This window comes from Rattus norvegicus, chromosome 5 (genome assembly GCF_036323735.1).
Source record: "Rattus norvegicus strain BN/NHsdMcwi chromosome 5, GRCr8, whole genome shotgun sequence".
Taxonomy (NCBI): domain Eukaryota; kingdom Metazoa; phylum Chordata; class Mammalia; order Rodentia; family Muridae; genus Rattus; species Rattus norvegicus.
Genome location: NC_086023.1, coordinates 157273520 through 157290743, shown reverse-complemented (window position 1 = coordinate 157290743; position 17224 = coordinate 157273520). Strand labels below are relative to the sequence as shown.

Sequence of the window (17224 nt, the reverse complement as noted above, 5' to 3'; positions counted from 1 at the left end):
TTGCCCAAACTAGGGATGAGCACTGCAGCTCCAACCCTCTGTTTACTTTATATTTGACACACACACAAGGGCCACTAAGATGTCCATACTGACCTGAACTCACTCTGTAGCCCAAATGGGGCTTGAATTTGCTATTCCTTCATCAGCACGGAAAATTCGTGAAGGTGCCACTGGGGACACAGCACTGCATACCCAAGCCTTTCTAAACTGACTTGTAAGCTTTTCAACGTGAACCAACAAAATTAAAGATCCGTTTTTACATTCGAATGACATAAAACTAAGTAAACATCTGAGAGCCTGCTCCCCGTGGCACTAGGTGCAGGTCAAGTATAGGACAGCTAGCTGCATGTGGCATGAGGTGGGGGCTGCGGTGGGGGGGGCTGCTCCCCCTCTTCCCCTGTGCATGGCCATGTAGGGGGATGGCTGTGCACAGAGTTCTGCTCTCTGTCTGACACTTCTCTCAAGTCTCCAGGGTCTCACATACCCACTCCAGCCATTGTCCCCTTGGTGTCTTGGCTGGATATAGCAACAGCAGACTCTCAGACCAACAGCTGGGCAAAGCCAGGCCTGGCCACAACCTCTGGCGGGGCCAGCAGCAGGGCAGGCCCAGACAGGATGGGGGAGCCAAAGGTCACAAGGCTGCCCTCCTGCCGCCTTCCAGCAAAGGCCTCACCTGCTGGTGTCAAACTAATCAGGAGGGTGTGTGGAGAGAGTGGGGCCTCCAGCCTGAGGGTACCCTCTCCAGCTGCTGCCTAGTCCTGCCACACTGACCTCTGCTTCCTGAGGCCCCCAGCCCACTCCAACCTCATGGCCTTGGCCTCCACGGTTAAATGAGGGCCAGCTGTGTGGGCCTCTACCTCCCATGTGTGTATGTGCGTGCGTGTATGCATCATGGACGGTAATAGTCCAAGTGTCTGTGCGCACACTGTGCGCAAGGGACGTGCCTCAAATAATTCAGTCACAGCCCAGTGTCTACCTCTTTCCAGATAAGTGAGTTGTCTGTGTAAATATGTGTTGAACATAAGTGTGTATGTTTACATGTAACTGTACACGTGTACATACAAATCACCATTCCATGTACACATTGCGTGGGTGTATATGGCTTTGTAGGAGCATACACAGACACACATGCATGTGAGAGTATGTGGTGGCAATATGCACACATGTTTAAATTTTCATAGGTGGGTTCTTATGGGCTGATGTGTCTTTGTGTGTGTGTGTGTATGTGTGTGTGTGTTGAATGTGTGCAGCCAATATGCAGATAAGTGTGGTTGTGTGCACATGTGTATTTTGGCATGTGCAGGTGCTTAAAGGTGTCTATGATTAGGCATGCTTCGGTGCTTGCATGAACATGATGTGCATGTCTCGGCATGTTCATATGCGGTGCCTGGGCATGATTGTGTAAGCAATTGTGTGTGTGCAGGACCATGTATGTGAATGTGTGTTTGGGAAGCACGGCTCTACACGATCATCTGTGAGCAGGATACATCAGCCAGTGTGCATGGGAGACTTTCCACACGGTCCCTGGTTGACCCCCTGACCTAGCGCATGTTCCCAGTCCAACGCAGGACACATGCTCTTGATAAAACATTTTCAAGCAGCAGCAGCGGCAGCATGGCCGGCCCCGGGCAGGCGTTAGTCACACCCGGAGCCTGGAGCCCCTGCCCTGCTCCAGGGCGCCTGCCCAATTCGGAAATAAAATTAACCCCAAAGTCAGCACGGGGGTGGTGGGGGAGGGGGATCAAAAGAGAATGGGCCCAGGAGGCCAGAAAGGAAAAGCAGTTGCCCCCCTTCTCCTTCCTCCCCCCTCCCCTCCTTTCTCAGCTCCTCTGTTACTGCAGGGATTGCTCAGGGCCCCTCTTGGGCCAGCCCTACCCAGAATCCACTTACTGAGGCACCTCTGCCACCATGTGTCACCACGGCACAAGACACACACCCAGCCTCAGCTTTCCCACCCGCAAGATGGGTCTGGGGACAAGGCACACCCTCTCAGCCGTTTCCAGTCACGCTGCCTTCTTTTCTGTTGACATTCTGGGGCAGCCCGAGGACAGGTCACATTCCCGTTAACCACCACCACCTGAGCACACGTGAGCCCAAGGTTCTCTGAGAAGCTTGGAAAGTCACCCATCCTGGACTCCCCTGCGTTGGTCCTGATTCGCCTGTCACCTGCTGCCTCCTGCCCCATGCTTAAGTTCAGCCCACGCAGCTCTGTGTGAAATCAGTGCTCCTCCGTCACAAAGATTTCACACCTCCTGGTCCTCAGTTTGTTAGGCTCAGAGAGGTGGTGTCCCCAAGGTCCCACAGCAGGGCAGTTGTGATTCAGCTTCCTTACCTCAGAGCACAGGTGAGTGTAGAGGGTAAAGACGCTTGGCACTGATTTGGTACACACTGTCCTGTGTGCACACTCGTGTGTGTGTGTGTGTGTGTGTGTGTGTGTGTGTGAGAGAGAGAGAGAGAGAGAGAGAGAGAGAGAGAGCGCCACTGAGCATGTGCAGAGTCGAGGTGTAACAATCGTTAGTCGACATTCCATCTCCATTGTTTCACAGAGCTGTGTGCACGGCCATTCTCGCTGTCCATTACAGAAATGGCACCTAGAGAGGTGTTGCTGGGCAGGGTAGCCACACCTGCATCTTGGTCTTCGAGAGCCACTTTCAGGTGTGTTCAAAACACGCACGTGACCCAACCTCCTATGCAGCAGACCCCGCCCCCAGCTCCTCGGGCCTCTCACCTTCCCGGAATCTTCCAACTCTGGCACATCCGTCCATCCATCTGCCCATCTCTAGCCGTCCCTGGAGTGGGTGGGGGCAGGGGGGCAGGGACGGGGCACATGGTAGATTAATATGGCCCCGGTGTTCCCAGAGGCCAGGGCCATACTAATGATAGGCTGATAGAACGCAGGAGTGTGAAAAGAATTTTAATAGATCTGACAACTCTAATAAGAATTTGTGTCTAGAAGGGTCCTCCTCTGGGGCCGCGCTCTGACGAGCTCCTGATGGCTGGGATCTGTTTACTGGTTGGCATTGCTGGCCCAGCTCCTGCCAACTCTTGATTAATGTAATTGGAGATGTTCAGAGCCCAGGCGGGGTGTGAGGCAGGAGAAGGGAGACACGGAGGGACAGAAGGACACCAAGGGCTGTTGACAGAGTCCCTAATGAGGGATATCACCTTCCCGTTTTCTCGCCCGGGCTTTTGGCTCTATCCTAGGAAGAGGCAAGCAAGCCCTACAGTTGGCCCTTGGGTGCTCTGGAAGTTGTGGGGGTCAGCAGGAAAGTTTAGCTTCTGGGTGCTTCCTTGCCTACCTCAAGGAGGGGAAGCTCCTACTGTGTGCTGGAGGAGGGCACCAGTGAAAAGGCAGAGTGGGGGGTTGGGGATTTAGCTCAGTGGTAGAGCGCTTGCCTAGCAAGCGCAAGGCCCTGGGTTCGGTCCCCAGTTCCGAAAAAAAAAAAAAGGAAAAGAAAAGAAAAAAAGAAAAAGAAAAAAGAAAAAAGAAAAGGCAGAGTAAATAGAGGGGCCTGGAAAATGATTCTTTTTGTACCCCTATATTTATGTGTGTATGTGTTCATGTATGTATGTGTTCATGTGTGTGCAGTTGTGCATGTGGAGGTCAGAGGTCAGGCTCGGGTCTCATCTTTAGACACTGTCCACAGCATCTCTCACTAGCCTGGAACTTATTTGGCAGTCCACCATGGAGGCTGTCTATAGAGCCCCCAGGGATCCAGATGCCTCTGTCTCCCCTGTGCTGGGGTCCAGACGCCACCATGTCTGGCTTTTCTGCATGGGCACAGCTTTCTCAATGGTGCCATCTCCCCAGCTCCATGAGTATCCACGGGCAACTGTGCTGTGCCTCAGTTTCCGTCTTTCTCAAGAAGGAACTGTCCTGCCCAAGGCACAGAACTCACATTCTCCAAGTATGAGGACCAACCAAGTGTGGGCTCTGCCCCCTCGCTGCTATCCTTGCTCAGTGGTAGACCTCATAGCCCACCCGGAATAACTACGGCGTCAGGGCTCAGCATGGAGTAGACTGAGGCAAAGAAGCCACAGTTTCCTGTGACGAACGAAAGGTCACCTGAGGTGATACATGCATTTGGTAAACCTCGCCTGGAGTAGAAAAGGTCAGTGTGGACACAAGAGGCAAAAAGCCTCAGTCTCGAGGACCATATGTACACCGGGGACCATTGCCAGGAATGCTCATACCCCGGGAGCTTTCCCAGGGGCTGCTGGTGAGGCCCAAGGCTATGGGGCTGCCGCCAGGCTGCCTGGGTCTGAAAGCCTGAGAGGAAGCAGCTGATTTTAGTCTCTAAAGACCTTGGTTCTATATTCTGTCAAACAGGGACAGGTGACAGTCACACTACCTGGCTTGTGGGATGGGAATGAGACCTAAAAGTATCCCGAGTACAGGATTCAGAGCAGGATAGCACAGGGCTAGCTCTCTGAGGTTTCTGCCTCTATCCCATCAGTGCCTGTCACCTCTCTAAGAGGGTGGCTTACTAACCCACGGACCCTGACATCCAAATGATAGTGTGGCCAGAGCTTTACAGTTTTCCTGCAGTAGAGTTGGGAACTCCCCACTCCCCACTCCCAGCAAGGTAAGGCCGGCCACGGCTGCCTCTGCCCTGCTACCTGGGAACCTGAGACAGAGTGAGTTACATCACAGACCTTCCAGCACAGGAACTCAGTACAGAGCGTCCTTCCACTTACCCACCATGAGCCTGGCTGGGGTAGCACACACGAGGTTCAAAGATACCCCAGGACATTTGCACAGCCTTTAGGAGTTGGGAGGCTTGTCCTGAGCTTTCTGTGACAGTGTGTTTAATAACATTGTCTGTACCCCAGTTTCCAAGTAGGTAAACTGGCACAAAGGAAGGCCAGTTTGCTCAAAACCACATGACCGGGAATGTACCCAGGCACGACACCACTAAAACTCTCATTTCTTCTGGGCCTGAGCTCACAAGCGCCACCCTCTACCTTCAGACTACGTGTGTGGATTCTATTAGCTTTCCCTGCAGTTCTTTGATGCATATGATCTGTCCCATGATACAAACAGGGAAACAGAGGCCGAATTGGTAGGCCCCAGATCATACTCAAGGTCAGCAGGCATGGAACTTAAGTCCAGCTATTGGGGCTGGGGATTTAGCTCAGTGGTAGAGCACTTACCTAGGAAGCACAAGGCCCTGGGTTCGGTCCCCAGCTCCGAAAAAAAGAACCAAAAAAAAAAAAAAGTCCAGCTATTGAGATTGTCCCTCTGACCTCCCTGGTCTGACCATCAAGCTTTATTACCTCCCTCCTGGCTCCACTTCCCCGTGCCCTGCTTTAAGCAGAAGACGCCAAGCTTAGGGAAGCAGAGGCACTCTACAGGGAGCAGGTGACAGAGAGAGCCTTGTGACCCTTCATGCTACTTCCCCTCTGGACGCTTTGTGCATAGAGAGAGCACACTGGCTACAGTCCCAGGACTGAAAGGTGACATCCTGCACCCTGAGAGGCCTTGGCCACATGCCTGTCCAGTGCCTTAGTCAGGAAAGATTTCTGCTAGAGCCTCAATTAGGACAGAGCCACAAGCTTCTTCGAAAGCCAGCAACCATGGCTGCACACGACAGACATCTGTGTCTTTCTCAAGTGAGCTCTAATGTTTGCAGGACCTGTGCGTGCATGGGTGTTCCCACTTGTGCATCTGTTTACAAGGAGCAAGGGGCTCACAGAGGTGTGTGTGTGTGTGTGTGTGTGTGTGTGTGTGTGTGTGTGTGTGTGTGTGTGTCCCAAATGGGCACGGGTAAGTATTGTTGAGTATGAACATTCATGCTATGCTCAGCATTGCCTTGTGAAGATTCTCATTTCCCCTACACACACACACACACACACACACACACACACACACACTCTCACACACACACTCACACACACACTCACACACACATTCACACACACACACACACACACACACACACATACACACACACACGAATCCCTACCAATGCTAACCTGTCTTTTCTGGAGCTGACAGGCTGTGGGTCTCAGCTCTCATGCTTTCTCCCTCTTGGCTCACTTGCAAAAGCCACTTTGGCTCTTGTGTAGGGACCCTGCTGTGCCCCATGCATATCTGCACTTAGGGTCCAGCAAAAGCAGAAAACCTTCATCCTCAGTGCTACCTGGACTCACTCAGCGGGGTTCACTGACCAGGATGGGCAAATGGATTGAGGGAGGGAAGCTTAATTCTCTCCTGGAAACTGGGACGTGTGTGTGTACTTCCCTGCAGAGCCAGTAAGAGAGCTAGACAAATAATAAACACTGAGTAATATTTGCTGAGAGGCTGGAAAGGAAATTCAGAAGGGAAAGAGGGGTGGAAGAGAGGGTGGTTTTGTTTCATTTCTGTTGCTGTGTTAAATGCCCTGACCAAAAGTAACTTAGGGAAGGAAGGGGTTCATTTTACTTACAATAACATGTTACAGTTCATATAGCAGGGAAATCAAGGCAGGAACTTGAATTGGTCACATCACACCTACACTGAAGAGAAGAGAAAAACAATGTATATCCATGCTGTCTGTCTACTTATTTGCCTTTGGCTGATTTTCTTAATTCTTATACAATTTAGGGTTCCCTGCCTAGGGAATGGTGTCACCCATAGTGGGCTGCATCTCTTAATAACCAATTAGCAGTCAAGACAGTTCCCCGACAGACATGCCCACAAGCCAACCTGATCTAGACAATTCTTCAACTGATGCTCACCTCTCAGGTTATTCTAGTCTGTGTGAAGTTGACAATAAAAATTATCCAGCAGAGGAAAGAGGGACTGATGGATAGATGGTCAGAAGGATGAATGGATGGACAGATAGAAGAATGGATGAACAGAAGAATAGATGGATGAATAGTGTAGATGGAAAAACAAACAAGAAGATTGGCAGGTGTGCAAATGGAAGACAATATGTATGGATGAATCGAAGAAGAATGGATAGTGGGAAATGGATGGATAGATCATTAGGTTTGATGGGTAATCAGACAGAAATGAATGGATGGATGATGGATGGATGGATGGATTAATGATAGATGGATGGAAGGATGGATGGATGGGTGGGTGGATGGATGGATGAGTGGGTGGATGGGAGCTGCGGAGGATAGATGGATGGAAGAAGGGATAGAGTGGTGGATGGATGGATAGATATGTGGATGTGCAGAAGAATGGGAGGAAAGGAGACTGAATGGATAGATTGGTAAGATCGATGGGTAAAATGATGAATGGATGGAAGATGGATGTGTGGAAGAAAGAGAGCTGGATGGAATGGTGGTTGGATGGACAGATGGACAGAAGGATGAAGGTTAAGTGGAAGACTACATAAAGAGAACTTCAGTTTCTAGAAGCTTCTTTCTCTTCCCAGCTGCTGTTGATTACCTGGCCAAAAACGTGAGCCTGTCTACACAGCGCCGTATGAAGCTCGGGGAACACTCCGCGGTGCTGGGACTTCTTCCTGTGGAGACGGGACAAGCCTACTAGGGTCCCTGGGGCAACTTGCCCTATCCAGTGACCCAGCTTAGCCCTTCCCAAACCCTGAGTCTCCTCCCCTTATCCCCCTGGGGTCGCAGGAGGCCAGGGAAGAAACCCTCTCCCTTCCTACAGGCAGCCCTCTGGAGACGGACAACCAGTGCGCCAATCACTCATGGTTAATGACCTAGATTGGCTTTCTGCCTCCCCCTCTTTCTCCAGAGGGGTTCCTCACCATTCTGCAGTGACCTCCAGCTCAGACCCACCTCCTAGTGTCATGGCCTTGGTCCTGTCTCAGTGTAGAGATTGAGACTCAAGTTGAACCAAGCACCTAGCTATCAGAGGAAAATGGTGCCAAAGACAAGGCCCTGGAGTCTTTGACCTCTGAGTCCTGGGTGCCCGGCCACAGGTGCAGGTGGAGCTCATGGGTGTCCTCAGTCACAGAGCTGGGAGCTCTCTCTTGCTTGGCATCAGCACTGCAGTCCCTTTCACTGGACACTGACATGAGTCCCAAGGGCGTTCCCAAGGGAGAAAGCAGGAAACATCTCAGCTTTACCTGGGAATCCAGAGGACTTTGGGACTGTCCCTATGCACCCTGCTGCAAATCAGGAGACCAGGAATTCTAGCAGAGGGTAGGGTGCACAGAGCTTGCTGGCCATGAGCTATCTCAGAATGCCTGGTCTCAGGTCCAGCAGCAGGAGGTGCAGGACTCCTAAGTTGCAATCTGACAGAGGCTTGCCCACCGTACCAGGTCTAGGCAGCCCACAGAACCTGTCAGTCTCCTCAACTGGTAGGAGAAGAGAAGGTCTTGAGGTGACAGGAGGCAGGAGGTGGGCTCAGACAGTCTGAGTTGAGCTTTCAAGTCTGCACCCCTAGAGTTCTGCACACCATCTTGCTGGCAGCTGGGAACCTGCCTCATGCATGCTGGTCCCCTGAAAAGGGGGCCTCCATCTTCCAGCATGTAAGGCTCTTGATGCCACTGGATGCAGAGAGCCTTCTCGGACCAGACAAAATTATTGATCCACACCAGAGAAGATGCTCCCCATCTCCTTGGCATCGCCTTGTCTCTGTCCTTTTCGGAGTAGCATTTTTCAATGTTGGTTGCTCAGTCAGGAGGCTTCTGTCGCCTCACGAGGCATAGTGCGCCTTGGGCCACCACCCACCCCCTGGCAGAGGAAGATGCCAGAAGTCCCAGCAATGAGGACAAGGCGCCTTCCTTAAACACTCCAGAGTCTTCCTTGCACTCCCGCCCTCTCTTAGAGCTGGGTCTTTTGGGGTAAATGGATTGCTGAGGCCCCTGATTCTCTCCTCTGTGGAGGTCTTTATCACCATCTATTTATCAAGATTACATCCACTTTGACCTTCTCCCTCGCTATAACCTCCACTTGGGCCATCCTCATCCAGTGCTAGGATCCCACAGCACCAAATCCAGGATCCCTGGGCCTGATTGCTTGTTGCCACCATGCACACGAGACCACCTGCTGACGCAGTCCATGCCTCCTGGCCTCAGCCATCGAGACATTCCTAGAGAGATGGGCTATGGGCTCAAAAGCCCTGACTTCCTTTTGACTGGGGACCTGAACCGGCAAGATGCTGGGACACTCGTCTACATGAACATGTGACCAATGTATCTCATCTCTAGAGCCATCATCTGAAGCCTATTCCAAGCTGTGACTGGGATGGCTTGTATCTGTGGTTTAGAGAAGCCTATTCGTAACTGGGAGGAAACTGGCTCTCTGGCATCCTGGAGCACCAGACATATAGAGCTTATCCGTTCAGTCCAGGCTTCAAGGAAGACTTTTGGGCTCTTCAAGGTCTGGACAAGAGGGAAGCCATGTTGCCCCCCTTGGAAACCCAGATTCTCCTTTTGAAGTTCTTATAGCTGCAAGCACCTCTTTCAGAAGACCAAATGCATCTTCCTCCACATTCCTTGCCCCTTGGAGGCCTGGCTCTGGATACACCTGAGTCTCCTTTCACCAAGTATGCTTCAGGACCAGGGACCTCAAGCAGGTGACATCCACAGGGCCCAGTCTCAGCCCCAGGAGCAACATTCCAATGCTTGGACCAATCACAATGATCTGCCCACAAGGGTAACCGCAACCAGAGACCTGCTTGCGAGAAAATGAAATGACTTCTCATTCCATGCAACGTCTCTGAATGCTCCCCCAAGCCGCCATCTTGGTATAAAATGGGACTTGTGTTCTGAGGGGCCCTTGACCCCAACAGATTTCCCCAACCGTCTCATGCTTTTGTGAATCTGTCCACCTTGATCTGTAAAACTCAGCCTTGTTGGGGCAACTTGCAACTGCACCATTGAGGTGATGAAGGTTAGGCGAGAGGTACCAGGCCTCTCCCCTGTCCCTCTGGGGTTGAGCACAGCCTACAAAGGCCGATTTCCAGTGGCCAGGCTGGATCAGAAACAGCCCCCACCCCAACTCCTGTAAATAGAATCAATAGTAAGATAAGAGGGGTGCCCTCCATGTCACCTCAAGTAGCTACTGGTTCTTCTGTGGGGGCCCCTCTGAACTTATTGTATGGTAGTTGATGTGACGTCGTGCCGTTTGTTTATAGAACATTGGCTTTTTATATATAAATCTATATACTTAAAAACAAAACAAAAACAAAAAAATGGAAAGAAACCCCCACAGTGCGTGTCGTGCTAGTGCCAGGGATCATCTGTAGGGATCTCACTGTGTGTTTGGGTTACGAATTCCAGCCTCTCTTTGATTCCTTCTTCTTTTTCCCTTTGTCATTTCCCTACTCCCAATTTGGCTTTTCTCTCTTGCTATGAAATTGAAAGAGAAGGCTTCAAGAGCCAAGCATCTACTCCTTTATACTCGTTTTAACTTTGCCCTTCTTTTAGGGGACCAGGAAGGAACGAGCACAGGAAACAGACATTGGGAAGCAAGAGGGTAGGAGAGAAAAGTGAGGGGAGGAGCTGGCCGGGGAGACAGGAGAGCAGGGCAGTTTCACAGCCAGATGATGGGTGCAGCCCAGGACGGAGGCTGGATTGGTATCTGCACCAGAGTCGGGCATTGTTTTGCATGGAAATCGTAGAAGGTTCTAAGACGTGGAACTAAGGGACTCCACAGTTGCCAACTAAAAAGACTGTGCAAGTCCTCTATGAGACTCATTCTTCCCAGGCTCCTGGAAATGTCTCTCCCTGCTGGATGCTTCTCTAGGCTACACAGCATCCTCACCTTCTACAGAAGACGCACCAAGCCAAGACCAAATGGGGGTATGTGGGCTGCCGCGTTGAAATGCTTCGAGATACCTGTGCGTTTAATGTTTCCTCTGTCTACACGGACCTGGGCAGCCCCCAGCTGGGAGAATACCACACTGTGCTGGAGAACATTCCTTCTACCTAGTGACTGCAACATTGTTGCTTCAGTGTTTGGCTCAGCCATTTCTCTCCAGGCAAAGTGAGTGTGTGTGCATGAGGGGTGTGAGTGGAATGTGCGTGTGTGGGCGGGTGTCTAAATATAACCGCACCATAATTTATTCAGCTATATGGAGTAGTAGACTAGAAAGACAAACTGGTATTTGCTTTAACTACCTGCTGCTTGTAAGCGCTGCCTCTGTAACTCAGGCGTAACTGTTACACATTAAAAGAAATTAAAAAAAAAAAAAAACATCGTGAAGGTTCTGCATCCTCAATTGACTGCTAGCCTGTGGCTGGGGACCAGGATGTCTGGGAACCACCTGATGGGTTGGTATGGAAATGTTTCCGCTGTATCCTGTATTGGTCAGGGTTCTCTAGAGAAACAAAACCAATAGGATGGATAGATAGATGATAGATAGATAGATAGATAGATAGATAGATAGATAGATAGATAGATAGATAGATAGATTAGATAGACAGATAGATACCATAGTTGGGGTTTTACTGCTGCGAACAGACACCATGACCAAGGCAACTCTTCTAAAGGACAACATTTAATTGGGGCTGACTTACAGGTTCAGAGGTTCAGTCCATTATCATCAAGGCAGGAGCATGGCAGTATCCAGGCAGGCATGGTGCAGGAGGAGCTGAGAGTTCTACATCTTCATCCGAAGGCTGTTAGCAGAATACTGGTTTCCAGGCAGCTAGGATGAGGGTCTTAAATCCCACACCCACAGTGACACACCTACTCCAACAGGGCCACACCTCCAAATAGTGTCACTCCCTGGGCCAAGCATATACAATACAAGCCATCACAATAGACAGACAGACAGACAGACAGACAGACAGACAAATAGAGGCTGATACACAGGATGTATTAGACTGTCTTACAGGTTGTAGTCCAACTATTCCAACAGTTCCACTGGATGTCTCCCAGTGGAAAGTCCAAGAACCCAGTACTTTTCCCATCCAGAAGGCTGTATGCATCAGCTGGGCTTCAGTAGATAGTAGAATCATGAAGAAGTGGGCTCTAATGCCAATGAAGAAATGAACTTGTCATCGAGAGTGAGGGCAAGCAGGTGGAGAGCAAGCTTCCTGCTTCCATGTCCTTTATACAGGCTGCCACCAGTGCTATGGTTCAGATTAAAGGTGAATCTTCCCACCAAAAATGATCCAAACCTGGGATGGGTCCTCCCACTTCAAATAAACCAATCAAGAAGACTGCCTCAGAGGTGTACCCAGCCAGATGGGTTTTAGTTAATTCCAGATGTAGTCAAGTTGACAACCAAGAACAGCCACCACAAATTCACCTCTTATCAACTTAACACGCAATCATATCTACTTTGGTACCAGGAGTAGGGTACCTCCCCCACACACACTATATATGACTCCACCCCTGTACCAAGCAGCTATTGGTATGTTGTGTGTGCCTCTTTGGTGTTAATAAGTATCAGTGTGGATTGGTACAGATCCCCTGAGGTAGCTATTGAGTGTCTCTGTGGGTTCAGAGGCAGAGACTGGGGGAGCCTCTGAGCAAGCAGTGAACTTGACGGCTCTCACTCTACCTTAGACAGAACTCAGAAACACCTGACACTCTAAGAGCAGCACCAGGTGTAGCAGGTGAGTTAAAGGGCATACATAATAGGCTTTTCCTGCCCCCTCACCCGGTGACCCAGGTTAAGCCAGATTAGACCAGATTCAAAGTAAATGAAGACCGGTTTCTTTCTTTCTTTCTTTCTTTCTTTCTTTCTTTCTTTCTTTCTTTCTTTCTTTCTTTTTCTTTTCTTTCTTTCGGAGCTGGGGACCGAACCCAGGGCCTTGTGCTTGCTAGGCAAGCACTCTACCACTAAGCTAAACCCCCAACCCCCAAAGACAGGTTTCTTAGGAGGCAGCTCTCGGACTGGCTTACTGATCTCCCAGGAGTTACACTTCCAAGTTAAAGCAAGAGGGTTTTGTAGAGCTTAGACGAGGAGTGATGACATAGCATATTGGAGCTGGAATTGTGCTCATACATGGTCAAACACCGAGCCCTTGAGTGGGTTGCCAGAAACATGGAGAAGAGGAAGGATAACAAGGAGGGTTGCCAGAGTTCTCTCTGAGCATTCGGGATTGGGGAAAGGAGGGTGGATGGGCTTTTCCGGGGTGTGCAGGGGTTCCAGCCCAGCATCAAGGGATCATGGCAAGGTTCAGCAGAGAGGGGGATATAGCCCTGGGGTTCAGATTCAAACAATTTTGATCAGGAGTGTCAAAAGCCAGTCCTCTTGAACTCCAGGCTGCCTTTTTGTGCCCTATCAGTCATTGGCTAGCACATGGGAGGAGGAATAGAGGATTTGCCTGGCCAGCATCTCTAACCGAAGTGGCCCTTGTGCACTATGGATAGAGCTCTGAGTCCTGTCTTAGTTTGGGTTTCATTGCTGTGAAGAGACACCATGACCACAGCAACTCTTCTAAAGGAAACATTTCATTGGGGCTGGCTTATAGTTTCAGAGGTTTAGTCCATTATCATCATGGTGAGAAGCATGGCAGCGTGCAGGCAGCCATGGTGCTGGAGAAGGAGCTGAAAGTTCTACATCTGGATCTGTAGGCAACAGGAAGGGACTGTCACACTAGACCTGGCTTGAGCTTCTGACATCTTGAAGCCCGTCGCCAATGACATACTACCTCCTGCAAAACCACACCCACTTCAACAGATCACACCTCTTAATGGTGCCACTCCCTATGAACCTGCGGAGGCCATTTCCTTTCAAACCTCTACAAGCCCTTAGTAGCGACTTGCGCTTTGGTTTGAAGACAGTCCACTGGCCTGTTATAGGGGACCTGGGCAGGGACAGAAATAGAGTCCGTTGCTCTGTATCAGAACTATAGCAATAGAACTATAGCAAACCCCACAGTTTGCTGGCTTCAAACGCCCACAGCTCATGGTGGGAGGGGAACGTCCCTCGTCGCCATTTATAGCCAATAGGACCACTTGGTCCTAATTCTGTTTCTGTAAATGACACATTCAAGATGATGACTTCATAAAGAGAGGGCATGGTTACCACAATGATTTAGCAAGTAAAGACGATCGCTGGTCACACCCGGAGACCTGAGTTTGATCCCTGAGTCCAAGAATGCATGAACTGACTCCATAGAGTCGTCATCCACCCATGCAACAATAAAAAATGTAAAAAGGAAAATCAAAATTGGACATTAATTTGGCTCGTGGTTCTGAAGGTTAGAGAGCCCAAGGGTGCAGGGCCACATCTGCTCAGCGTCTGGTAATGGGTTCCTGCTACAGATGGGCTATGCAACAAGATGGGCTTAACAGGATACACAAGTTGACTGTAATCAATAATAGTGTTTGCCTAGCACATGCCAAGCCATGGGTTCAGGCCCCCGGCACTCCAAAGACATAGATGCTCTTCTAGTTGTTTCTCTGGTCACCCTGACCCAATCCCTAAAAAAAGAAATGCAACTTAAGGAAGGGTTGGCTTTGGCTTGCAGTTCAGAGGGGATCTGGGAATGTCCTCCCAAACGAAGCCTTTTTCCCCCTAACTTGCATCTTGCTGGGTATTTTAGCACAACAACAGAAAGGTGATTAATACACTTTTGGTGAGCCCCAGGTCCCAGAGAGACACTGTCTGAAAAGGACGGTGCCTGAAACATGATACCCACCGGTGTCCACTGCCCTCCACATGCATACTCACGTGCACATGCATGTGCAGTTGGATACAAGAACATGCACACACATGAACACACACCATGAGGGTCACTCTCAAGACCCTGTGAATCTCCATCATGGTGAGCTGGAGAGGGTCCCCAGCCAGCTATAAAGAAGTATTAGTGAGAGGCCACATGGGTAGAAATGGCTGTCTCTACAAACGGAGTCATCTTGAGCAATGCAGGGACCTCCCTCCCATGATGACAAGAACAGAATGCCTCTGAACCCCAAGTGAGTTTACAAACCAGGCTCCTCCCTGTGGAGTCTTCCTATGAGAGCATAGCCTGTACCGATGCTTAACCACCCCTGTCCAGATATTCACTGGGGAGTGGGGGGGGGGGGCAGCTCTGCTAGGCTCGGACCCTATGAGATGCTCAGCGAATGTTGTGTGAGCATCTGACCCGTGTATCAGTGGACAGTCCCACAAAGGGATGGAGGGACAGTCAGAACCTGCAGGTCTGACTATATTTGTTCCCATTTCGTGACAGAGGAGTAAAGAACTGATATATATTGTTCAGGAAGTATAGCAAGATTGTATCATGTCTGATCTGACCTCCTCCTCCCATGGGCAGAGCTAATCACCAACAGTGACTTCCAAGGGGGTTGAAGCCTTTGGTGTCTCCTCCTATCAGATTGACTCATGGCAGATGTCTAGGGCTCCAAGAGAGGACAATGGAACCATAGTAGGATGAGGACCAAAGGTCAGATCTGAGTCAGGATGAGTTATTGGGTCACCAGCATGGGACATTTGAATGTGTTGCCAGAAATATCCCAGTCATGATTAGGCTTAGGTAAGGTTCAGAGTAGAAGAACCTGGTTTCCCTGAGACCATGCCCTGGGCCGCAGCCTCTTTACCCTTTAGACCCTCTATTTTTTGGGGGGGAGGGGGTGGCTAGGTTGAGGTCCCATGTTAGAGCTACCTGCACCATGACGACCAGTGCTTTTCTGTGCCAGACACCTCTTACACACTATTTGTCTATAATTTTCGGAGAGCTACTCTGAAGTCAGCCTACATCCCAACCTAGGAGCCACCACTGGCTAATCTCATTCAAGGTGTCCGGTTTTCTCTGAGGACTTGACTTCTCTCCGTGCAACATGCTTAATGAAGCATCAGCCTCCAAGGTGCTTGAGAAGATTCAACAGGGTCACAGAATTTCCTTATGGCTACCAAACTTGCTAGTCACATGACCTCTGACTGCAGAATTCACACTGACTTCCTACAGAGTAGAAAACTCAGAAACCCGATGGGTTACACGAGTGTTGATAACAGCAAGAAGAGAAGAGGCTACTCGGTGATGCTAAATGACAACTCAATAAACTGTAAAGATATGTTTGGGGAGGTTTATTTTTATAAAGGGACTCTTGGAAGAGGTTGAGAAAGAGAGAGAACAAACCCAGAAATGTTCCTTAAGGGCTTCCCTTGAGTTGAGGGCCATTTAGGTATCACCAGAGATGGAAAGAAATACTATCAAGAAAGAAAGTCACACAGAACACAAATTTGTAAAAAGCTGGGCCAGTGGGGCTGGAGAGAGGGCTCCGTGCTTAAGAGCCATGGTCGCTGTCCCAGAAGACCAAGGTTCAGTCCTAGCACCCACATGAGACTGCTCACAACTGTCTGTACTCCAGTTCCAGAGGATCTGACGCCCCCTTCTGGCCCCTGCAAGCACTTCATGCACATGTTGTACATGCATACAGGCAGGCAAACATTCACACACATAAAATAAAAATAAATAACTTTAAAAAAATCTGGATCAATGTTATCTGACAAAGAGCTGGAGAATACAAGCTCAGAAACTTTCTACAATTTAATTTAATTGCTACGCCACAGGTTCCTCACAGCAGTTTTCTCAGGGTCTGGCAATCTCTGCCCTTTAAGGTCTGTTTAGGCCTTTTACATTTATTATAATATCTAACAGGTTTGGATCTAGGTCTATAACTATGTCACTTTCTGTTTGTAAGTTACTCTTGTTTGTTTCACTGTCTCCTCATTTTTTAAAATGTTTTGTGAGTTTTGTGGGGCTTTTATTTGTTTCTTTAGGTGTTAGAGATCTAATGCAGGGCCTCAGGTATACTAGACAAGAGCCACAAAGCTATGGCCCTAGCCCTTGAGTTATTTCAATATATTTTAGAATGTTAAATATACTAAAAAGCAATATATCTGTTGATTTATTTTATTCTTTCAAATATTTCTAAATTGTATTTTTTTTTACTATCCTTTTGAAGACATGTACACTACAGCCCACACATGGAGGTCAGAAGACAACTTTTTTGGATGTTGATTCTCTCCTTCCACCTTTATGCGGGTTCTGGGGATTGAACCCAGGTCTCCAGATTTACACGGTGGTTCTAGGGATTGAACTCAGGTCTCCAGATTTACATGGTGGTTCTGGGAATTGAACTTGGGTCTCCAGGTTGACAGGCTTTTCTGGGGATTGAACTCAGGTCTCCAGGTTTACATGGAAAGTCCCTTCAACCATGACCAATCTCACCAGACCCTGATTTTTTTAAAAATATATTTCATTATTATTAATAGGTTTCTTATGAACGTTTTATCCATGGATTTCATCCTGCTTTGCTGAGCTTCACCTGTTACCTCGCAAAATTACTCTTTTTCGGAATGAGTGTAGGTAGGGAAAATTACATTTGTATCAGGTACATGTGGGGATGGAAC

At 49.3% G+C, this 17224-nt stretch overlaps 1 protein-coding gene across 4 annotated transcripts in view; it reads left to right on the top strand.

Annotated features, from left to right (window-relative positions):
• Positions 1–11121, top strand: part of Pax7 (paired box 7) — a 101566-nt gene extending 90445 nt beyond the window's left edge. For 3 of the 4 annotated variants that reach the window (XM_006239263.5, XM_063288293.1, XM_039110635.2), the window contains exon 9: positions 7368–11103. In XM_006239263.5, coding sequence (XP_006239325.1) covers positions 7368–7483 — 116 coding nt within the window. In that variant the 3' untranslated portion in view covers positions 7484–11103. Of the gene's footprint in view, positions 1–7367 lie in introns of all 4 variants that reach the window. The other variant, NM_001191984.2, reaches the window with a different exon arrangement.
• The last annotated feature ends 6103 nt before the right edge of the window (positions 11122–17224 follow it).